Source organism: Chiloscyllium plagiosum, unplaced genomic scaffold (assembly GCF_037043375.1).
Source record: "Chiloscyllium plagiosum isolate Xiang-an unplaced genomic scaffold, Cpla_swu_hap1 HiC_scaffold_8, whole genome shotgun sequence".
NCBI lineage: Eukaryota > Metazoa > Chordata > Chondrichthyes > Orectolobiformes > Hemiscylliidae > Chiloscyllium > Chiloscyllium plagiosum.
This window is the reverse complement of record NW_028270146.1, coordinates 38,238,943-38,264,505: the sequence shown is the minus strand read 5'-3', so window position 1 is coordinate 38,264,505 and position 25,563 is coordinate 38,238,943. Positions and strand designations below refer to the sequence as shown.

Genomic DNA, 25,563 nt, shown 5'->3' with positions numbered 1-25,563 from the left:
CAGATGACACCAAAATTGGAAGTGTAGCAGACAGCAAAGAGGTTAACCTCAGATTACAACAGAATCTGGACCAGATGGGCCAATGGGCTGAGAAGTGGCAGATGGAGTTTAATTCAGATAAATGCGAGGTGCTGCATTTTGGGAAAGCAAATCTTAGCAGGACTTGTATATCTTAATGTTAAGGTCCTAGGGAGTGTTGCTGAACAGAGAGACCTTGGAGTGCAGGTTCATAGCTCCATGAAAGTGGAGATGCAGGTAGATAGGATAGTGAAGAAGGCATTTGGTATGCTTTCCTTTATTGGTCAGAGTATTGAGTATAGGAGTTGGGAGGTCATGTTGCAGCTGTACAGGACATTGGTTAGTCCACTGTTGGAATATTGCGTGCAGTTCTGGTTTCCTTCCTATCAGAAAGATGTTGTGAAACTTGAAAGGGTTCTGAAAAGATTTACAAGGATGCTGCCAGGCTTGGAGGATTTGCGCTACAGATGGGGCTGTTTTCCCTGGAGCGTTGGAGGCTGAGGCGTGACCTTATAGAGGTTTACAAAATTATGAGGGGCATGGATAGGATAAATAGATGAAGTATTTTCCCTGGGGTCGGAGAGTCCAGAACTAGAGGGCATAGGTTTAGGGTGCGAGTGGAAAGATATAAAAGAGACCTAAGGGGCAACCTTTTCACGCAGAGGATGGTACGTGTATGGAATGAGCTGCCAGAGGATGTGGTGGAGGCTGGTACAATTGCAACATTTAAGAGGCATTTGGATGGGTATATGAATAGGAAGGGTTTGGAGGGATATGGGCCGGGTGCTGGCAGGTGGACTCGATTGGGTTGGGATATCTGGTCGGCATGGACAGGTTGGACCGAAGGGTCTGTTTCCATGCTGTACATCTCTGTGACTCTAAGAAAGGGAGAACCAGTAGATGTAATAAATTTGAATTTTCAGTAGATTTTTGTTGAGTTCCCTTTTAAAAGGAGTTAGTAGACAAAATTACAGCACATAGAATGGAGCATACATAATCTTGTCACGAATTCTCTTGACAGTGTGGGCTATTCTTGCAGAATCTGGAACATGAAAAATTGAAGAATAATATGTAAATTAGAAAGAATCTTTGATGATTTGTATTAATTTGTTTTTTTTCAACTCCATTACTATGTGACTCTTAATTATTTTCAATTATCATATTACAAACAATTTATTCAATTGACAAGTGAGTGTTAATAAGTTTGACAACATAGAACAGCATGGTACAAGCCCTTCAGCCCATGATGTTGTGCTGAGCATTTATCTTAATCTAAGATCAAACCAACTTGCACATCATGCCGTCCATGTGCTTATTCATTAGTTTCTTAAATGTCCCTAATGTCTCTGACTCTACTACCACTGCTGGCAGTGAATTCCACGCACCCACCATTCTGTGTAAAGACCCTACCTCTGACATCTCCCCTTTTCCTTCCTCCAATCACCTTACTATTATGACCCCACATGACAGCCAATTCTGCCCTGGGGAAAACTCTCTGGCTATCTGCTCTATCTATGCGTCTTATTACCTTGTACACCTCTAACAAGTCACTTCCCTTCCTCCTTCTCTCTAATGTGAAAAGCCCTAGCTCATTCAACCTCTGTTCCTAAGACATGCCCTCCAATCCAGGCAGCATCCTGGTAAATCTCCTCTGCTCTCTCTCTAAAGCATCTCCATGGTTCATATAATAAGGCAACCAGAACTGGACACAATATTCCACATGTGGTCTAACCAGGGTTTTATAGAGCTGCAGCAAAACCTCATGGCTCTTAAACTCAATCCCTCTGTTAATGAAAGCCAAAACACCATACAACTTAACCCCAGCAGTTTGAGTGGCAACTTTGAGGGATGTATGCACGTGAACCCCAAGACTCTGCTGTTCCTCCACACTGTCAAGAATCCTGTCTTTAACCCTATATTCAGCATTCAAATTTGACGTTCCAAAATGAATCCAGTTTGAACTCCATCTGCCAATTCTCAGCCCAGCTCTGCATCCTGTCAATGTCTTGATATAGACTGCATCAGCCCTCAACATTATCTAAAACACCACCGACTTTTGTGTCATTGGCAGACTTGCTAATCTACCTTTCCACTTCTTCATACAAGTCATTTATAAAAACCACAAAGAGCAGAGACCCAAGAACAGATCCCTGTGGGTCACCAGTGGTCACTGACCTCCAGGCAGAATGCTTTCTATCCACTACTATTCGCTGCCTTCTTTTGGCTAGCCAATTTTGTATCCAGACAGCCAAATTTCTGTGTATCCCATACTTCCTAACTTTCTGAATGAGCCTATTGTGGGGAACCTTATCAAATGCCTTACTGAAATCCATATACACTACATCCACTGCTCGACCTTCATCAACTTGTCTCGTCACAGCCTCAAAGAACTCAGTTGTATAGACATTTCCAAAATTTGCAATAAAAACTATTCAGTTGAAAATATTATCTTCTAAAATGATGATCTGAGTAGTTACTGGAGTTTATAATCATATGGTAACAAAAAGTGTTGTCTTTTGAGACAGTATATGAAAACATAGGAATCTGTACTTCATGAGAACAATATGCAAAATAGATATAAATTCATGCTAAGAGATTTAATTTGAAATGTATTTTGTTTATATTTATGTTTGGTCCAATGCAGATTTTGAACTTACATGGAAATGGTCTGCGTAAGCTAAAAGGTATCTCCAGACTCTCAAATTTACAGAAACTAGTTATCAGCTTTAATGAACTCACACAGCTAAATGACCTTTCAAACCTGGTAAGAACTTTAAGATCCACTTCCAAGCCCTAATTGTTTTCAGGATGAAATGAACCGATGGCTATGCAATCTGATGCTTGAAAGGTATTGGTGGCAATATGGAAAATTTTCTGTTTCTTTACGCTTGTAGTGGTAGGGCAAAATCAGTGTTAACAACCAAGTAGGGCGAGGATTGACAAATTCCCCATTCATGTTTGATTACATGATCACTTTAGGCCAACACATTGTCCAGCAGTTGATAAGACGCTGATTTCAGTAACACAGTGAAATAAACAGCTTGACACGGTGAAGGGGGTAGTGCATGTGTTTTTATATTGCATAAAGAAAACAAGTTATTTAAGTGTCAACTATTGAGGTTGGCCGAACAACATTTTAGAAAGCATAATGGAAACACAGACCTCTTTAACTGTTATTCAAACAACTGTGACTGAATTGCACAATACAATACTTTGTCTTTCTGTTTGGCTATCTTGCAAAACCTTTGGTAAGATCTGATGTATCGTTTGCTTTTCACTTTAAATTCCAAATATTGGAGCTCTAAAGAAAGAAAAGGAGGCATGCGGCTCTGTCCTGTTTGTTCCCAATCCTACAGCCCTTTTAAGGGATGCTGCAGTCCAATTTTTTGGAGAAACTAGGTTCAGAAGACCATGCAACAAGTGTGAAGTAATGTTGAGGCAAGACGAAGTTTGTGCAGAATGGCAATCCGATGATTATTGCACCACTGAAGATCTGGACCAATATCCTCCCCGTTCTATTCTGCTATCTCCCCTCTGTATTTTCCTTACCTATTCGTTCTGAGTACTTTGGATCTTTGAATATTAAAGTTCTTACTATTTTTAAATCAGGTTACCATGAAGATCCCTTCTTCTCAAACTTACCCCTTACTCAAAGTATGGTGATCCTCAGTTCAAATTCACCATCAGTCATCTCTTTCTAATGAGAAAGCAGCCCTTTGGCCCTCTGAGACTATAGCAACTTTATTAATCCTCCTGAGTCTGTTCCTATTTATTATCGGACTGTTTCCTTTCTGTTACCATCCAAAACTTTCAGTACTTAATGTACCTCGTTCCTCTTTCCCACTTTTATATGTTGGCTCTCATCACCTCTTCCAGTTTAGTTTCCCTTCTCCAGCATTAATGAAAGTTGTCCAAGACTTGTTGAAGTGCAACCTTTCTTTTTTGAATAAATGCTTCCTGACCCAGAACTGATTCCAATGTCTGAAGAATCTTAAGCACGCCCTCCTGCAACTTGCGTCAGGTCACTTTTCATCCTTCCATCTATTTCTGTTTGCAATAAGTAGTGTCAGTAGGATTAGTCCAGAGATTCGTTTCTCCAAAATTGTACTTTTCTCAACCCCAACTCCTGAGAATCTGAAAATGTGATTGGTGGCATGTATTATGACTTCTGGCTTACTCCATCCTGCTAAAGAGAATTCTTCATCCTTTCTGTGATACCATTTTATCCTAGCATCAATATGTATGCTAATAAATAAATGACTATATTTATCTCTAAACCCTTATCCATATTTTTGTTACTACTAGATGTGACAATTTCAATGTAATGCTCGCTGACCTCCCAATCTTGCAACTTTCATATACTTGAACTTACCAAAACAATATGCTTGTATCCTAACTTTGTCCTACTTTGTTCACTGTCCTGCATTTTCTCCTGGTCCAGCATTTGATTTTAAAATTTTTGACTCTGTTTTTCAATTTCATATCCAGCCTCATCCCATCCTATCTCTTATCTTCTATAACCCTCCAATATCTCTTTACTCCTCCAATTCTGGCTCGTAGGCATTGCATTAGCAACCATTCCTTTGATGATCTAGGTTTAGGCTCTGGAGGTTTTTGCATTAACCTCACCATGTTTTTATTGAAACAAAAACAGAAATTGCTGGAGAAACTAAGCAGGTCTGGTAGCATTTATGGATAGTATGCAGAGCTAACATTTTTTGACATTCACAACAACCTACTTCTTTGGCCAAGTTTCTAATCATCAGGCCTAATGTTTACTAATACTCCAATTCACGTTGTTTGCATGCCACACACAGAAGCATCATACAATAGATGGAGTTAAGTAATTCCAAAAGCAACGGATTGGACCTGTGGTCCTGCCACATCCAGTTGTAAATCTTGACAGGTACCAGAGAGAATTTCCATAAATATCTTCCTCCTCAATGATGAGATAGTTTAGTACATCAGTACAAAAGCCAAGACTGGAGGATTTTCAAAAGTGTCCAGTCAAATATGCCAAGTGAATGAACCGTTTCTGCTCCTCTCGAAGTCCCCAAAAACACAGATGGTCTTCAATCAGTTTTATTCATTCCATATGATATCAAGAAGGCATTGGGTATAATATCAGTAGTTTGGAAGATTATTGGAGAAGATTCTTAGATACACGATTTATTAGCATTTGGAAAAGAATGGTCTTATTTGGGAAAGCATGCTAAATGCCAGGGAGATCTTGTCTCAAACTTGGTGTCTTTTGAGAACGTAACAAAGATGATTGATGAGGGTAGGCCAGTGGATATTGTCTGCATGGGCTTTACAAAAGCATTTGACAAGATGCCTCATGGTAGGTTGGTCCAGAAGATTGTCATATAGGATCAACAGTATGTTGGCAAATTGGACACAACATTGGGTTGGTCTTATAAGACAGAGGGTGGCTGTGGAAGGGTGTTTTCCTAACTGGAGGTCTATGACCAGTGGTGTTCCACAAGGATTAGTGCTGGGATCTCTGTTGCTTGTGATATGTATATTAATATATAATATATACCGAAATGCTTTGGATGAAAATGTAGGTAGTTTAATTAATAAGTTTTCAGCCAAAATGAAAGTTGGAGTTGTGGATAGTCAGGAAGGTTATCAAAGGATACATAGAAAATAGGAGCAGGAGGAGGCCAAACCAGCCCTTTGAGCCTACTCCGCTATTCATCACAATCATGGCTGACCATCCAACTCAATAGTCTAATCCTGCTTTCTCCCCATAACCTTTGATCCCATTCATCCCAAGTGGTATATCTAGCTGCCTCTCGAATACATTCAATGTTTTGGCATCAACTATTTCCTGTGGCAATATAAATGGATAATGAATTCCACAGGCTCACTACTCTTTGAGTGAAGAAATGTCCCCTCATCTCCATCCTAAATGGTCGATCCCAAATCCTCAGACTGTGACCCCTAGTTCTGGACACACCCAACATTAGGAACATCCTCCCTGCATCCACCCTACTTAGTCCTGTTAGAATTTTATAAGTCTCTGAGATTCCCCCCTCATTCGTCTGAACGCCAGCAAATATAATCTAGGCCTAACCTAGGCCTCGAGGAGAAAGTGAGGTCTGCAGATGCTGGAGATCAAAGTTGAAACTTTATTGCTGGAACAGCACAGCAGGTCAGGCAGCATCCAGGGAACAGGAGATTCGACGTTTCGGGCACAGGCCCTTCTTCAGGAATGAGCAGAGAGTGTTCAGCAGGAGAAGATAAAAGGTAGGGAGGAGGGACTTGGAGGAGGGGCGTTGGAAATGTGATAGGTGGAAAGAGGTCAAGGTGAGGGTGATAGGTCGGAGTAGGATGGAGGCGGAGAGGTCAAGAAGAAGACTGCAGGTCAGGAAGGCGGTGCCGGGCTGGAGGGATCCGGCTGAGACAAGGTGGGGGGAGGGGGGATGAAGAAACTGGTGAAGTCCAAGTTCATCCCCTGTGGTTGGAGGGTTCCCAGTCGGAAGATAAGACGCTCCTCCTCCGACCGTCGCGTTGTTGTGGTTTGGCGGTGGATGAGTCCAATGACCTGCATATCCTCGGTGGAGTGGGAGGGGGAGTTGAAATGCTGTGCTACAGGGTGGTTGGGTTGGTTCGTCCGGGTGGCCCAGAGATGCTCTCTGAATCGCTCCGCAAGTAGGCAGCCTGTCTCCCCAATATAGAGGAGGCCACACCGGCTGCAGCGGATGCAGTAGATGATGTAGGTGGAGGTGCAGGTGAATCTGTGGCGGATATGGAAGTTTCCTTTGGGGCCTTGGAGAGAAGTGAGGGGGGAGGTGTGGGCGCAAGTGTTGCACCTCCTGCGGTTGCAAGGGAAGGTGCCGGGAGTGGAGGTTGGGTCGGTGGGGGGTGTGGATCTGACAAGGGAGTCGCGGAGGGAGTGGTCTCTACGGAAAGCTGATAGGGGAGGGGAGGGAAATATATCCTTGGTGCTGGGGTCTGTTTGGAGGTGGCGGAAGTGACGGCGGATGATGCACTGTACATGGAGATTGGTGGGGTGGTAGGTGAGGACCAGTGGGGTTCTGTCCTGGTGGCGGTTGGAGCCCCGCCCCTCCAACCGCCACCAGGACAGAACCCCACTGGTCCTCACCTACCACCCCACCAATCTCCATGTACAGCGTATCATCCGCCGTCACTTCCGCCACCTCCAAACAGACCCCAGCACCAAGGATATATTTCCCTCCCCTCCCCTATCAGCTTTCCGTAGAGACCACTCACTCCGCGACTCCCTTGTCAGATCCACACCCCCCACCAACCCAACCTCCACTCCCGGCACCTTCCCTTGCAACCGCAGGAGGTGCAACACTTGCGCCCACACCTCCCCCCTCACTTCTCTCCAAGGCCCCAAAGGAAACTTCCATATCCGCCACAGATTCACCTGCACCTCCACCCACATCATCTACTGCATCCGCTGCAGCCGGTGTGGCCTCCTCTATATTGGGGAGACAGGCCGCCTACTTGCGGAGCGATTCAGAGAGCACCTCTGGGCCACCCGGACGAACCAACCCAATCACCCTGTAGCACAGCATTTCAACTCCCCCTCCCACTCCACCGAGGATATGCAGGTCATTGGACTCATCCACCGCCAAACCACAACAACGCGACGGTCGGAGGAGGAGCGTCTTATCTTCCGACTGGGAACCCTCCAACCACAGGGGATGAACTTGGACTTCACCAGTTTCTTCATCCCCCCTCCCCCCACCTTGTCTCAGCCGAATCCCTCCAGCCCGGCACCGCCTTCCTGACCTGCAGTCTTCTTCTTGACCTCTCCGCCTCCATCCTACTCCGACCTATCACCCTCACCTTGACCTCTTTCCACCTATCACATTTCCAACGCCCCTCCTCCCTACCTTTTATCTTCTCCTGCTGAACACTCTCTGCTCATTCCTGAAGAAGGGCCTGTGCCCGAAACGTCGAATCTCCTGTTCCCTGGATGCTGCCTGACCTGCTGTGCTGTTCCAGCAATAAAGTTTCAACTAACCTAGGCCTCGTCAATCAATCCTCATGCGTCAGTCTCGCTATCCTCTGAATCAGCCTGGTAAACCTTCGCTGCACGAGAGAGAGAGAGAGAGAGCATGAGCATCCTTCCTCAGAAAAGGAGACCAAAATTGCGCACGCTATTCTCGGGTGCCCTCACCAGGGCCCTGTATAACTCCAACAACATCCTTGCTCCTGTTCTAGACAGCAAGATATAGACCAGTAAAAAGTTGGATGGAGAAATAGGAAGTGGAGTTTAATACGGACAGGTGTGAAGTAATGCATCTTAGGAGATCTATTACAAGAGGAAAATATACAGAAAATGGTTGAGCCCTGAGCACTGATATACAGAGGGGGTTTGGGGTGCCAGTCCATAGCTCCCTGAAAGGAGCAATGCAAGTGGATAAGGTGGGTAAAGATGTGTGTGGTGTGCTTGTCTTCATTGGTCAGGGCATTGAATCTAAAAGTTGGCAAGTCAAGTTGCATCTGTTTCAGTTTTTCATTAGTGTTATGACACTGAGGCGAACCCCTCTGTTAATTAAACCAAACACACAGAAAAGCTTGCCACCTCATAATCTCTTAAAATATGAGTGACAGAGAACTCCCAAATTCCACTATTTAAAGAAAATAACATCAGTTTATTTTCTCATCTAAAAGTGAACATTAAACAAAACAAATAATTATTCATAAAGCTAAGCCTCCCTCTCTCTTAACTGCTTGCTATCTGTCTCCAACTCTATAACAAAATGCTGTTCCAATGAGATACTTATTAAAATTACATCAACTTCATTTCAAAACCACATAGTCTATGTTGTCTTCTGTGTCTTCACTGTTCTGCTACTGATCTCCCTGGGTCATTGTCTTTCTCTTTACTGTAAGTATGTTTCACATGAAAAGGATAGAGAGTGTTTTCTAATTTGTTTGAGAGAAAGATGTTAGATGGGCAGTTAGCTCTCCAGGAATTTCTCATTCATACAGACGTGAACAGACAAGGAATATATGGGATATGGGCCATGTGCAGGCAGATTGAATTAATTTAGAATAGCATCATGGTTGGCACAGACATGATGGGCCAAAGAGTCTGTTTCTGTACTGTATTGTTCCATGTTCTGTGTTAATGTGGTTAGTCTCAATATCTGAAAGTTGTCCAGCCTTGAGATGTTTCACAATATTAAAGTGCAGAACTTCAATATTGCTGAAAAAGAGAGAGAGATTTTGTCAAAGCTTTTTGGCTTGCCCTCATCATTACAATTCACAAGACTGCCAGTTTAAGGGGAAACTAACATTTTAATGCTATTTGAGTGGAGAGGGATGATTAGTTGGCAGTTGGACTGTGATTGGTAGAGATATTGCCATGGAGAACACTAGATAATCATGAGTCACAGTTAACTATCAGGTTTTGTTTACATTTTAAACCAGTCAGGTGACTCTCAGCAGGGTGTTGTGTCAAAAAGTGAATGGCTGTCACTTATTTTGTTGAGTTGAAACAAATGCAGTAAATGTAAATGCTCCTTTAATCTGCAAAATTTAGGGAAGTCAGCCCCACTGTGAACCTAACTGACAATCCTAAATTCTTTTTTCCATTGTTAATTTCCTTTACCTTGTTCCTTGATTCTGAATCTAGTAATTTAAACTTCTGCAGTCTCATCTAAGATTTTTGGATGCAAGCCACAACCAGTTGATAACTTTAGATGGTTTCACTGGAATGGAGAATCTCAACTATTTGGACCTGAGTTGGAATCAATTGACTTACATCAAGAAAGAAATAGGAGTTCTTCATAAACATGCATTTGAACTTCTTACACTTGATCTCAGTCACAATCCATGGAAAAAGGTATGTTTCATTGGTGTTTAAATGACAAAGATAAACAATAGAATGTGATTTAGATTATTTTAAATTTCACTTAGTTTTATTTAAATTCATTTTCAAGAGCATTTTTCATTAATTCATGGATCCAACTGTTTACAATACTTAAAACATTTCCATACATTGTTTCGCTTATATAGTCAGTTAGTATTTCTTCAACTACTTTGAAGTGAAAATATGTAGTCAAATGACAACACATTGCTGTGAACAAAATTACGTACACAATGACCCTTCAACATTATACCAAGTTTTAAAACTAGGTGGATTAACCTACAGAATGAATAGTGAACCATCTTTATTGTTTGATGTCATTATCTATTCCCATTTTCAAAATGTGTAACTGGAAAGATGGTTCACAATCTATCACATTGTGGAATGCAGCAATGCAGGGTCAAGCCTCAATTTTGCTGAGTTCCCAGTCTCTGCTAGAGAAAAGAACAGAATCTATGTTTATTATGTTGAATAATCAATTCATAAAATATTAGGCCAGCTTGTCTTATGATTATCAAATGCAAGAAACAATTATACTTGGGTAACCTAAAGTTCTACATCACCAAATATGATGATGCATCTTTGGACTGGTGGAGATTGGCAAGGCGATCCTTACTCTGAAAGACAAGTTAATTCATTAAATACTAATTCATTTGCATAATTTCACATTTTCCATTGAATGGGTTTATATTATAGATGTCAATTTGGTTCTGCTTTAAAATAAACTAACTTAATTGATTCCAATAAGCCTAATCATTGTTTTTACCCATATCAAATTTTTTAATAGCCTGATTTATTACGTCCGCTTGTCATTGGCCAATTAAAGACTCTCACTTATCTGAATGGGTCCATTGTAATGGAGGAAGAAACTCTAGCAGCTCTGCAAATGATTGCTGAATCCAAGATTACGCAGGTATGATCAACATTGATGTTAACTTCTCTGATTTCTTTGACTGTATACACTAAAATTGGAAAAAAAATTGTTTTCAATCAATTGACTCTTCCACTTGAGCTGTGTGTATACTTTTTTTTAAATCTTAGGCTTACTTTTTCAATTCTTTTTATTGGCATGCTGCTTAAAACATTAATAATTGACATACTATTTTTCAACATTAAAAAATTGGGTATTTCACACAAACTTAAGATGGATATGCTACCTGATAGAAAGGCTTGCTCTCTGACTTTTATATTTTTTTATTAATCCTCTATGTAAAACTTTAAATATCAGTTTTTATTATGCTAACACATTTCCATATTTCAGTTAAGTTCAGACTTACGATCTCAAATTATTATTGACATGGAGTGAATTTATTTTAAAAATGAAGTATGACATAAACTTCTTACGTACACTTCTTTTAATTCATTTAGGGAATATGGGCTTTGCTGGCTAGTAACTCTCCAAGTTACTACCTCCAATTTGCAGGTACACCAAATACAAAATGTGAAACTGGCATAAAGAATTCAGCTGTTCATCTGATAGGTTACCTTTACTTTTTGGATTCATTTTGTTTTTAACAAATTACACTTAGCAATATTAGATTTGTGGTGGTTAGTTGGCTCTGTTGGCAAAGAGTGTGGTGTAGTATGATGCCAGCAGCATGGGTTCAACAACTACTGGCTGTAGTCATTCATGGAAGCCTGCTTTCTTGACATTTCCCATGTTTGATATGGAATGGTATCCCTCAAGCTATGTAACTAATAATCTGTCTCTGGGGAGCGATTGCTATGATCTTTTGTGGACTATGGCTAATTAGCTATTGATACAGTCAAATAATTTTGAACATATAAAGTGATTATAAATTCCAATCTATTTTGCTGTGAAACAAGCTGCTCTGGTCTTTTGTGTTATTGTCCTTAATAAAAATTTAATTCTTAAAAATACATTTCTGAACACTTTGACATTAGAAACACTAGCACAATGTACAAGTTGGAAAAACTATAACTGAGGCAAAGACAGACATTGGGCTAGACTTTTTAAGAAATTCCCACTCTATTTTACAAAATGAAAGGGCTCCTCATTTTTGACCAGAGATTCCAATCAGCATTTCTTTGAAAATGTGAAGTATACTTGGTAGGTTGCTCATAGTGCAGAACTGTTAGGAAAAGGCAACTGCACTCCTTTGCACAGCAGTCAACTGTTGTACTCTGAAAGTTAGAGAGTGATGGAGGAGTGGATTAGGAGAAGGAAAAGAGAGAGGAATGCATTGGAGGATGGATGGAGGTAGGTACAGCATGGAAAAGAGGGATGTTGGGTCCAGAACTTGGTGCAATATTAGGTCTTGGGGGAATAGGGGTGGGGTGGGGTGAGGTGAGGTCAGGGTCTGAGAGGAGTAGTTGGAGTGTGTGAGGTCAGTATTAACTTAGTTTAAAACTTAAACAGGAGTTAGACTGTGTATTTATAGTCTAACATTTCCTGAGTAACTATTCATTTACTTTCATCAGAACATTTTGAACTTTATAATCAAAATGCAAATTTGTGGAAACATCCAAGCATAGTGGAATTGTCCAAATGAATCTTCAGTTTCCCAGACAGTTCCTTCGAGTCTACTATGATTAGGATTCTGTAGGTGCCCGGCAGTACTCCCATGTATGCTGGAATGATTGTTTGCTCCAGGCCATTGTTTGGATTAGGGTTGTTTGGGGAGTGCTGTGTAGGGGGAGGGGACACGGCAGAGGAGTTAGCATGGTTTGTTGCATGGTGTTCACAATCATGTTTGGTCATAGTAGTAGTTTTCAAAGAACAAAAACAGAAGAACAGAGAACCAGAAGCTGAAGAACTTTTTCTGAAGTCTTATTAGACTCAAATGTTAACTTTGTTTCTCTCTCCACAGATGCTAACAGATCTGTTGAACTTCTCCAGAACTTCTGTTTTTGTTTTTTGATCCATAATATCTGTCATGCTTTGCTTTTATTAAGTTTCAAGGAAGATCTCAAAAAAGAAGAGTGAGGTAAACAGAGTTGAGGCATTCCTGCATTTGGTGACACCTGAGGAAGGATTTGGAGCTAAGTATGTGACGATGCTGTCACTTTCAAAAGGTTATTTTATTCTGGTTTTTTTTGAAGAGAGATTGTAAAGGTGGAAGTGCCAAAGTGGCTATGAAAATGGCTGAAGTAAATAACTTGGGAGGCATTTAGGTTTTTTTTTAAAAACAGTTATAACAACGGAAGGGGAGTGGCCAGTTCTCACCGACCAGGCTTTCTAATTTTTCTTAGCTTTAGTAGTCAGAAGCTATGTGGGTCCTAGACGAGTTGGAGCTTCAGTGAATGATTCCCTGGCTACTACCTTCTCTGAAATCACCCTTGATGTTGTTTCTTCCTGGAATGGAGAACTGTATGTGAGAATCTGTGTCTGAATTTACCTTTTTGCTAAGGGTGTGATTGTGGGATGTTATTATATTGAAACAGTTAATTAGTGTTGAAAATGTGTTGCTGGAAAAGCGCAGCAGGTTAGGCAGCATCCAAGGAGCAGGAGAATCGACGTTTCGGGCATGAGCCCTTCTTCAGGAAATGCCCGAAACATTGATTCTCCTGCTCCTTGGATGCTGCCTGACCTGCTGCACTTTTCCAGCAACACATTTTCAGCTCTGATCTCCAGCATCTGCAGTCCTCACTTTCTCCTAGAACAGTTAATTAGTGTACCTATTATTCGGTTAACATTTCCAATGTTCAAGTTTTTAAATTCCTCTTTCTTTTGTTTGTATTTTAACTGTAGTGTTTAATTTATTGTGTTTTGCTTAATGTCAAGTGGCTTGACCAGTCTCATCACATCTGGAACATATAGTTCACATCTACCTTTAAAATAAGAAAACTTTAGGGTCTAAACTACCTTCTTAAAATAATTTGATGGGCTCTGGTCTGGAGGGTTATTCTCTGTGGATCTGCTGAGCCTCTTCATGTAATTGTATCGTGCTCACCACAGTAAGCATGAACCATGCCTCCATGGTTTACTTTCATGGTAGTCAGCAGTAAAAATGATTACCACTGTTAGGATCTTATAGGTTTCTTGCTGCCAACAACATATAAAGTACAAATATGGAGCTGTTCAAGTACAGCAAGTCAAGAAGAAGACTGCATAGTTTCGATGTGTGAATAGCTGCACAAGAGATGGCTGATTGAGGAAATTTAGCACCCTGCTTTGATGACAGAGAGGGCAGCCAATATATTGATTCAAAATTGCCCAAGAAACCACACCACTTACACCCTGTCAGCTTGATCCAGATTTGCCACCTTGCTCAATGCAGTTTTCAAGATCTGGAGAAACTCCCAGCAATGCTACAAGTATGTTCTGCACTCATAAGGGTAAGTACCACCATTTCTGCTCTCTGCTTCTTCCCATTTGCTTTATCTCTATCACTGCACGTAGGTCCCACCAAGGCTCATGTCATCTTCTCTCAATCATTCCCACCCACTCTATCCGCAAACTACATACTCTATTTGCCCGCTGAGAAAAGTGATGAGGTGTTCGTTCTGACTCTTCTTACTCAGAAGGAACACCTCATCACTTTTCTCACAACAGCACTAATACTAACAGCAGTGCTGTCCACTTTCACCTTACTCAATCCCTGCATTTCATTCATTTCAGGAGAAAACAACACACCATAGGGCTAGAAGGCCCAAGACAGGTGGTGGAGTACTCAACATTCATCTCCTTACCCCTAGTGAGGAGCGAATCTTCACCTTATTGGGAAAAGACATTAAAACCAATGTTGTAATGTTGAGACTTCCAGTTATCAGCAACTAGAACATAGAACAGTACAGCTTAGGAACAGACCCTTTGGCCTAACATGTCTGTGCTGAGCATGATGCCATCTAAACCAATCCGAACTAACTGCACATGGTCCATATACCTCTATTCCCTGCCTGTTCGTTTGTCTGTCTAAATGCCTCTTAAACATTGCTATGTATCAGCTTCTACTACCTCTCCTGGCAGTGCATTACTCTGTGTGTAAAGAAAGCTTGCTTCTCAATCTCTTAAACCTATGGCCAGTTGTGTTTAACATTTCCATCCTGGGAAAAAGACTCCAACTATTCACCTTTTACATGTCTCTCATAATTTTATATACTTCTGTCAAGTCATCCCTCAACCTCAACCTCAACCTCAATTTTTTCTTGCAAAAACAATCCATGTTTATCCAACCTCTCCTTACAGCTACTACACTCAAAATTCAGGCAACATTCAGTAAAACTCTTTTGCACTCTCTCCAAAGGCTCCAAAATTGGAGGTGTAGTGGACAGCAAAGAGGGTTACCTCAGATTACAACAGGATCTGGACCAGATGAGCCAAAGGGCTGAGAAGTGGCAGATGGAGTTTAATTCCAATAAATGCGAGGTGCTGCATTTTGGGAAAGCAAATCTTAGCAGGACTTATACACTTAATGGTAAGGTCCTAGGGAGTGTTGCTGAACAAAGAGACCTTGGAGTGCAGGTTCATAGCTCCTTGAAAGTGGAGTTGCAGGTAGATAGGATAGTGAAGAAGGCGTTTGGTATGCTTTCCTTTATTGGTCAGAGTATTGAGTATAGGAGTTGGAAGGTCATTTTGCAGCTGTACAGGACATTGGTTAGGCCACTGTTGGAATATTGCGTGCAGTTCTGGTCTCCTTCCTATCAGAAAGATGTTGTGAAACTTGAAAGGGTTTAGAAAAGATTTACAAGAATGCTGCCAGGGTTGGAGGATTTGCGCTAAAGCTGGGGCTGTTTTCCCTGGAGCGTTGGAGGCTGAGGCGTGACCTTATAGAGGTTTACAAAATTATGAGGAGCATGGATAGGGTAAATAGACGAAGTATTTTCCCTGGGGTCGGGGAGTCCAGAACTAGAGGCCATAGGTTTAGGGTGAGAGGGGAAAGGTATAAAAGACACCTAAGGGGCAACTTTTTCACGCAGAGGGTGGTACGTGTATGGAATGAGCTGCCAGAGGATGTGGTGGAGGCTGGTACAATTGCAACATTTAAGAGGCGTTTGGATGGATATATGATATATGAATAGGAAGGGTTTGGAGGGATATGGGCCAGGTGCTGGCAGGTGGGATTAGATTTGGTTGGGATATCTGGTCAGCATGGACGATTTGGACCGAAGGGCCTGTTTCCATGCTGTACATCTCTATGACTCTAGTGTGGTGACTACAATTGTATGCAATAATCCAAGTGTAGGGTGACTGAAGTTTTGTGTAGCTGTAGCATGACTTGCCAACTTTTACACTCGATGCTCTGACCGATGAAGTTAAAAATTGCACAACACCAGGTTGTAATTCAACAGGTTTATTTGGAGGTACCAGCTTTAAGAGCACTACTGCTTCTTCAGGTAGCTATTGGGGCAGGATCATAGCACACAGAAATTACAGCACAAGATCATAGTGTCATGCAACTGATACGATATAATGAACAAACCTAGATTACTGTTTAGTCTTTCATCTCCTAGAATGGGTTGCAGGTTTCGATTCATTAATATGTAAATCCCCGAACTACTTTCAAGTCACATTCCTGAGATAACTTAAGGTTTTATATTTTAAAAAGGGACATCTCAGCTCAGACCATGCATTGGAGGTGTGAAATTAGTGTCTGTCTGTATCCCAATGTTGAGTCAGACTTGTTCTATTTCCAAAGTAGGAATTTATAAAATGTCACATGGATTGACTGGCTGCAATGAGTGCCTGCAGATTGTGTGTTTTTTAAACAAAATAGAATATATCTTTATATAATATAATTCTTCAAATCCAAATTCACCCCATAGCTTATATTTGTGTGTGTGTGTGTGTATATATACGTACTTGCTTGCTTGTTTGGTGGTGTGTGTGCCCAAGCGTGACTGAGTATATGCCTGTGAAAGGGTGTGTGCGTGGGTGAGAAGTGTATGTGGGTCTGAGAGAGAGGATATGTATGTATAAAAGAGTGTGTGTAGTGTAGTCAGGTCACCTGTAGTGTGACATGAGGCCATCCTCATGGGTATCGAACTTGGCTATCAACGCCGGTACCACCTCATCCTGAACAATGAAGGCAAATCATGCCATATGTCGTCTTTACCAGGCTATCCACTTGTATTGCCACTTTCAGGGAGCTTTGTCAAGGCCGCAACAATCTCTTCTCTTCCTCACTCAGTATACTCCAATAGATCCCACCAGGCTCTGGGAATTTAATGTTTTTCAAGACATCCAACACCACCACCTCCTTAACATCAACATGGCCTAGAATATGAAACATACCCCTTCCTAATCTTGCCATCATCCATGTCCTTCTCATTGGTAGCCATGATGTAGAGGTGCTGGTGTGGACTGGGGTGGAAGTTAAAAATCACACAACACCAGGTTATAATCCAACAGGTTTGTTTGGAAGTAATAGCTTTCAGATGAGGGAGCAGCATTCTTAAATCTAGTACTTCCAAATAAACCTGTTGGACTATAACCTGGTGTTGTGTGATTTTTTTAACTTCTCAGTGGTGAACACCAATAACAACCTCACCTACCTTCTCTGGCTCCATGCATAAATGTTCTGTTTGTCCTTGAGTGAGCCTACCCTTTCCCTAACTACGTTCATGTTCCTTATGCATGTATTGTCCTTAATCCTATTTGCCAAGGGCATTCAGTGGCCCTTATTAGCCCTCCTAATTCCTTGTTTAAGTTTTTTCCTGCTTCCTTCAGACAAGGCTGAAACTTTATTGCTGGAACAGCACAGCAGGTCAGGCAGCATCTAGGGAACAGAAGATTCGACGTTTCGGGCACATGCCCTTCCTCAGACAAGGGCCTTGTCTGATTTCAGTCGCCTAAACCTCAGAAATGTTTCCTTTGAATTTTTTAACTAAACTTTGAATATGTCTTGTCATCCATGGTTCCCAAATCTTGCTGGGCTTAATTTCAATCTTACAGGAATGTGCTGGTCCTGAATTCTGATTAACTTCCTTTTAAGAGAATACTGAGTGGCCTGGACAGAGTGGATGTTGGGAAGATGTTTCCATTGGTCAGAGAGACTAGGACCTGAGGGCACAGCCTTAGAGTAATGGGAAGACCTTTTAGAATGTAGATAAGGAGAAACTTCTTCAGCCAGAGAGTGGTGAATCTGTAGAATTCACTGCCACAGAGGCTGTGGAGGCCAGGTCATTGAGTATATTTAAAACAGAGATAGAAAGTCTCTTGATTGTCAAGGGGATCAAAGGATATAAGGAGAAAGCAGGAGAATGGAGTTGAGAAACTTATCGACCATGATTGAATGGTGGAGCAGATTCGATGGGCTGAATGGTTTAATTTCTGCTCCTATGTCTTATGATCTTAAAAGGCTCTCACGGCTGCGGCCAATCTAATTTCTCCAGTTTGTGCCTAGTCCTGTTGTAATTAGCCTTTCCCTTATTTAACACTTTCATCCGAGAACCAGTATTATCCTTATCCTAATGACCTAAGACTTGTGGCCAAAGGTTGCACTGCTTTCCCATTACCACCGCCATATTGTTAATATGTCCAAATTTCTGCCCCGTGCACCTCTTCCACAAATCATTCCTATTCTTATCTTGCACAGGCTTAAGTGGCATCCATGCAGTCTCTGCCATAAAGAGACCAGCTCATCTTGACATCATAAACTTTTTCACTCTGAGGAAGAAGTTCACACAGAGGATGCACCTTCGACACTCCCTCACATAAGTGATTAACACCAATGGCAGGGTGACAGGGATCTTGGTCTCACTGCAGACACCCCTTCCTCACAAGGAAATAGAAGAGTGCTAATAGGAGGAGCTATATATAGGCTCCTCAAAAATGTGCTCTTAGGAGACTGCTAAAGTGCCCAGTCCCTCTACCTCCATTATGATTGCATCCCTTGACCCTGCAGAAGTTCAAACCAAGGACAGTGAGCCTACATCTGGGCAGGACTTTCAGCATATCTGGGCCATCTAGCCACAATTGTATCATTCATTTAAAATTCCAACACCAACAGGATCCATTATAGGCCAGGCTCCATCTATCCCAGATGTAGACCTCAGGACTGTTTCTAGACTCAGTGGGAAGGAAAAAGAAAACCTCTAAGAGGGCACTTGGTATCATGGTGAAATTTCATTGTAAATAGAACATCACATTTGTAAGTAATATTCATTTTTCATCATTATTTGTGATCAACTATCATTTGTGCTGTAATTACAAGAATGAAGACAGCCATTTTTAGCACCATGCAATCTTATAGACCTGTCTGAAATATTGTTATATCTTTCCATAGCACCCATATTAGCATAAAATTTTGTCATAATTGAATGGGGGAGCACCAGATGGCATGAAGGCTTCCATGTAACTTTAATTTATAAAAGAAAAGCAAAAACAACAAGCCACAAAACCACTTTTGCAATTGAGATTAAAAGAGGAAGCTTACCTTTCCAATGTCAACACATTTAAAGTTGAAGAATATTAACTACTCATCCAATTAAAACTACTTACAAAAGAAATCCTGTGCAAGGCATGAATTAACTTTCAGATTAACAGGCTCTAAACAATATTGTACACCAAAAATCCCAGGAGTCCGTTAATGACTTTGTCATAAGATGCCACAGCAAACGGCATGAATGTAATTCTCCGAAGAAGAACTTGTGGAGAGGCTAACCAAATTTGTAATTGCCTTTACTTCAAACAAAGCCTTAAGAAAGATCTTGTGGGCAAGAAGAAAAAAAGCCATACCCATGCAACTGACATCTGCTGGAATGTGATGCTAGCATGAAACCATAGTGGCAGATCGACATCAATTACATGATTTAAGTGCATACAACACAACTGCTACAGTCAGCAAAGTGAACCAAACATCCATCTTAGATGCCATTTGTTGAACCTATTCTGAAGTGTCTAGCATTTCTTCATAATTACGTGGCTCCAAAGGACATTGGGCCACCTATGCAGAAAATCTGGTTTCAAAAGCCAAAACAGTTCTCCGTTGACCAACTCGACTAATATTCTGGGGACCCAGGTTTCAATCTACCATGGCAGATGGTGGAATTTGAATTCCGCAAAAGATATATGAAATTAAGAATCTGCTGATGACCAAAAACCATTGTCAATTGTCTGAAAAGTCCATCTAGTTCACTAATGTCTTTCAGGGAAGGAAATCTGCTACCCTCACCTTCTCTGGCCTATATGTGATTCCACACCCACAGCAATGTGGTTGATTCTCACTGTCCTTTGAAATGGCCTAACATGTCATTCAGTTGTATCAATTGCTATAAAGTCTCAACAAAGAAATGAAACTGGACAGACCACATGGCATTGACCAAGGCATAGGAAAAGACAATAGCAGATACAGCCCTGTCGACCCTGCAATGTCCGCCATACTAACATCTGGGGCTAGTGCCAAAAGTGGGAGAGCTGTCTCATAGACTAGTCGGGCAACAATCTGACATAGCCATACTCATAGAACCATACCCAAGAGACAATGTCCCATACACCACCATCACTATCTCTGGATACGTTCTGTCCCAGGGACATACTCAGCTGAGGTACCAACACAATGGAACACAGTCGGGGCAGACTTGGCCTCTGAATGCTCAACATTGACTGTGGACATCATGGCTTCAGGTTAAACATGGGCACGGAACACCACCCCCCCCCCCCCGCTGCTGTTTACAATTGGGTGGTCTCCCAATTGTTAAATCCGTACCACTCCATGTTGAACAACACCGAGAAGAAATACTGTGGGTGACGAGAGCAAGAGGTACTCTGGGTGGGGGAGTTTCAATATCCACAACCAAGAGTATATCAGCAGTTACACTACTGACTGAGTTGCTCAGGTCTTAAAGGATATAGCAGCTAGATTGTGTCTGCGGCTGGTGGTGAGGCATCCAACAAAAAGGGAAAACATACCTGACATCACCCTTACCAATCTGCCAGCTGCAAATTCATCTGTCCACCTGTCAAGAATGGCCATTGCACAGTTATTGCAGGGATGAAGTCCTGCCTTCACATTGAGAATACTCTCAATCGTGTTCTTTGGTACTACCACCATGCTAAATGGGACAGACTTTGAACAGATGTACCAACTCAAGTCTGGGCATCCATGAGGTGCTGTGGGCCATGAATGGCAACTGAACTGTACTCCAGCACAATCTGCAACCTCATGGCCCAGCATTTTCCATTACCAGGAAACCAGAGGGTCAGACCTGTGTGGAGAGTGCTGGAGGGCATGAGCAGCATCAGGCATACCTAAAAATGAGGTGATAAACAAGATACTTGCAAGCCAAACAGCCTATACAGTAAGTGATAGACAGAACTAAGCAATCCCCTAATCAATGGATCAGATCTAAGCTTTGCTCTAAGCAGTCATGAATGGTGGTGGAGAAATAACTTATTGGAGGAGAAGGCTCCACAAATATCCTCAATGTAAGAGTCCAACAAGAACAAAAGACAAGGCTGAAGCATTCACAGCAACTTTCAGCCACAAAGTGGGGATGATCCATCTTGGCCTCCTCTGGTAATCCCCAGCATAACACATATCAGCATTCAGCCAATTCAGTTCACTCCATGTGATATCAAGACATGTATGGAGGCACTGGATACAGCAAAGGCTCCACGCCCTTACAACATTCTGGTATTAGAAGTGAAGATTTGTACTCCAGGATTGCCATTCCCATAACCAAGCTCTTTCAGAAGAGGTACAACACTGCCAACTATCCAACAATGTGAAAATTTACCCAGCTATATCCTGCACATAAAAAGCAGGACAAATCCAACCCAGCCAAAAGTCATTTCTCAATAGTCGGTAAAGTGATGGTATGTGTCATCAAACAGCACCTGCTGAGCAATAACCTGCTCAGTAATGCCAAGTTTGGTGTTCTTCCAGGGCCATCAGCTCCTGACCTCATTACAACTTTGGTTCCAGCATGGACAAAACAGCTGAATTCCAGAGGTGAGAAGAGAGTGAAACATTTGACTGAGTGTGGCATCAAAGAGTCCTAGCAAAACTGGAATCAGTGGATATCAGGGACAAAATCTGCACTGTCTTGGAGTCTTACCTAGCACATAGGAATGCTTCATCAAAGACGTGCCCTCCATCATTAGGTCAGAAGTGGGGATGTTCGCTGCTGATTGCACAATGTTCAGCAAAACATCAGATACTGAAACAGTCCATGTTTAAATGTGACAAAAACTAGTCACTATCCAGGCTTGAGCTGACAAATGTAAGTAACATTCACAAGTGCCAGGCATCTCCTAATGAGTTGCCATCACTTAATCCCCCAGTAACAACATCCTTGGGGTTACCATTGATAAGAAACTCAACTCGACTCACTACATAAATTCAGTGGCTAGAAGAGCAGATCAGAAGCTAGGAATAGTGGGGCAAGAATTCCCCTCCTGTCTCCCCAAAGCCTGTCCAACATTTGCAAGACACAGTGTGATGGAATGCTCCTCGCTTGCCTGGATGGGTGCAGCTCCAACAACACTCAAGAAGCTTGACACCATCTAGGACAAAGCAGCCTACTTGACTGGCGCCATATCCACTAAACATCCACTCCACCATTGACATTCAGTAGTAGCCACGTGTACAAGTTGCATTGCAGAACTTCACCAAAGATCATGAGTAAGTACCTAGCAAGACCTACGATTACTTGGATCTAGAACAAGGACATCCTCCACAAGGACTTCCCTTCTGTTTTGAGGAGGAGACCTTAAGACTTTCACGTCTATCCATGCTTTACTCTGGTTGGTTGCTTTCCTTTCACTCTCCTATTTTTCTCTTTTTTTTGAATTTGAAGGTGAAGGATGAAGTTTTAGTTGTATACATCAATTCAATCTTCAGCAGTTGCAATCCTTTGGTCTTCAACATGGGTTCTGTTAACAAATATGTGAGATAGGAGACATGTGGTTTCAGCTTCTAATGATCGTATCCACCTATACAATTACTTTGCCTAATAATGGTCCTCTCGATCATAAGGTCAGATGTGAGCATGTTCACCAATGACTGCATAATGTTCAGTACCATTCCCGACTCCTCAGATACTGAAGCTGGCTAACCGGTCGAAGTCAGAGAGTGGTGGTAGATGGTAAATATTCAACCTGGAGCCCAGTTACAAGTGGAGTTCCGCAGGGATCAGTTCTGGGTCCTCTGCTGTTTGTAATTTTTATTAATGACTTGGAAGAGGGAGTCGAAGGATCGGTCAGTAAATTTGCAGATGATATGAAGATTGGTGGAGTTGTGGATAGTGAGGAGGGCTGTTGTCGGCTACAAAGGGACTTAGATATGATGCAGAGCTGGGCTGAGGAGTGGCAGATGGAGTTCAACCCTGTCAAGTGTGAGGTTGTCCATTTTGGAAGGACAAATAAGAATGCGGAATACAGGGTTAACGGTAGGGTTCTTAGTAAGGTGGAGGAGCAGAGGGATCTTGGGGACTATGTTCATAGATCATTGAAAGTTGCCACTCAGGTGGATAGAGCTTGTAAGAAAGCCTATGGTGTATTAGCGTTCATTAGCAGAGGGATTGAATTCAAGAGTCATGAGGTGATGTTGCAGCTGTACAGGACCTTGGTAAGGCCACATTCGGAGTACTGTGTGCAGTTCTGGTCACCTCACTTTAGGAAAGATGTGGAAGCTTTGGAGAGGGTGCAGAGAAGATTTACCAGGATGTTGCCTGGAATGGAGAATCTGTCGTACGAGGATAGGTTGAGAGTGCTAGGCCTTTTCTCATTGGAACGGCGAAGGATGAGGGGTGACTTGATAGAGGTTTATAAGATGATCAGAGGAATAGATTGAGTAGACAGTCAGAAACTTTTTCCGCAGGTACAACAGAGTGTTACAAGGGGACATAAGTTTAAGGTGAAGGGTGGAAGGTATAGGGGGGATGTCAAGGGTAGGTTCTTTACCCAGAGAGTGGTGGGGGCATGGAATGCGCTGCCTGTGGGAGTGGCAGAGTCAGAATCATTGGCGACCTTTAAGCGGCAATTGGATAGGTACATGGATGGGTGCTTAAGCTAGGACAAATGTTCGGCACAACATCGTGGGCCGAAGGGCCTGTTCTGTGCTGTATTGTTCTATGTTCTATGAAGCAGTCCACGTCCAAATACGATATCCAGGCTTGGGCTGACAATTGGCAAGTAACATTCAAGCCATACAAATGCCAGGCTATGACCATCACCAATAAAAGGCAATCTAACCATCGCTCCTTGTGATTCAATGGTGTTACCCCCCCCCCGGATCACAATCCTGGAATTCCATTCCTAAAGCATTGTTGGACTGCAACAGTTCCATACAACAATTGACCAACATTTATTGCCTATCCCTCAAGAGCAACTAGGGATAGGCAAAAAATGCTGGCCAGCCAGTGATGCCCACATCCCACAAAATGAATACAAAACAAATCACAATTATTGTCTTCTCTCAGTCATAGCATGCTACCTCCAATCTTAAAGATTGACCTCCCCAACTTCCTAAGCACAACTGTGGCCCCCTTAATGTTTAGTGAACAGACCCCCAGGACTAAATGTGGTCTATCTTGTCAAATAACTTGGAACAACATGTTGGTTGATAACTGACCAGAATTCTGGTTGATTTCTGTGCATCTCCCTGAATGACTTACCACAAACTACCAGACTGGTTGCTGTGAACCCTCTGAACTGACATGGGCCATCCTCTGAAATGAAATTAATCCAAGCTGCTTGGCTTTTTTCTATCCCAAAAGGCAAGGCAATACACATATTCAAGTTCTGATTCAAGTGGTAATGCACAAAAAGGCAAGGCAGAAATGCTGTGAGCATCCAAGTAGACGCAAAGCAAGTGAATGCAAGAAAGCAAGCGAAGAGCCCTGAGATGCACTCTGTACGACATAAGATAGATGCCTGTCTCAGCACACAAAGCAGCATGGCAGCAGCATTGCAATAAAAGGTGTCAGTGTGTTCCAAAGTTCAAAGGTGAAGAGCTGAACTATGAGAATTGAGTTGGTGATGGTGCCATGATGATGTGGTGCTTTACTGATGCCAACCTCCAACAATTGAGAATCCAGATAGTCGCTACCTATGGAGTATACCCTAAGATGTTGGGGAATGCTAGCCAAGTTGGATGGCTACAGAAGATGCAAGTGAGCAGCAGCCACTAGGTAACTGGTTAAATAAAACAAAGGACTGTGGATACTGGAGATCTGAAACAAAGATGGAAATTACTGGAGAACTTAGTAGATCTGGCAGCAAATGTGAAGAGGAAACTAAGTTATTGTTTTGAATCGAATGATTCTTCTTCAAATCCTTCTCCAAATAATTGTTCTGATTTTCAAATTGGGAATTGGAACCATCAAGTTTCTCCCAGCTGCTTGGGAAAATAGCAACCTACATATGAATGAGTGAGATTCTGAAATAATCAGATATTAATGGATGCAAATAGGCTTCTTGCCACTTATTAATCAGATGTTCATGTAGTCATTGGAACTTTGTGGAAAGTTGAACTTTTTTTCTTGCTGTTTAGAATTTCACTTTCCATTCTCACCATACCTTCCCAAATGTCTCATTGCCCAGGTCATTTAGGAAGTGGAAAAGTTCTGCTTATGGTTCCCATTACTGGGGTAAAGAGAGTAGGTGATGAACAAAAGATGAAAATTGGAACTCCTAGTTCTTGGTGTGCTGTAGAAACATTGGAGAAATAATAGAAAGGTGATACCAACAAAGGGTTTGAATGTGAGGATGGGAATTTTAAAGTGGAGGGGCTGGAAGTTGAGAACCTTGTTTTAAAATCAGTTTTGATAAGAGATTATTGTCT

At 42.0% G+C, this 25,563-nt stretch overlaps 1 protein-coding gene across 6 annotated transcripts in view; it reads left to right on the top strand.

Moving 5' to 3' along the window:
- Positions 1-25,563, top strand: part of lrrc9 (leucine rich repeat containing 9) — a 237,547-nt gene that overhangs the window by 122,219 nt on the left and 89,765 nt on the right. For all 6 annotated transcript variants that reach the window (XR_015757872.1, XM_087989715.1, XM_043697264.2 and 3 more), the window contains 3 exons: positions 2,663-2,782; positions 9,659-9,850; positions 10,662-10,787. Coding sequence is in view for 5 of the 6 variants with exons in the window: in XM_087989715.1 (XP_087845841.1) it covers positions 2,663-2,782; positions 9,659-9,850; positions 10,662-10,787 (438 nt within the window). In the remaining variant the exon portion in view is untranslated. The remainder of the gene's footprint in view (positions 1-2,662; positions 2,783-9,658; positions 9,851-10,661; positions 10,788-25,563) is intronic.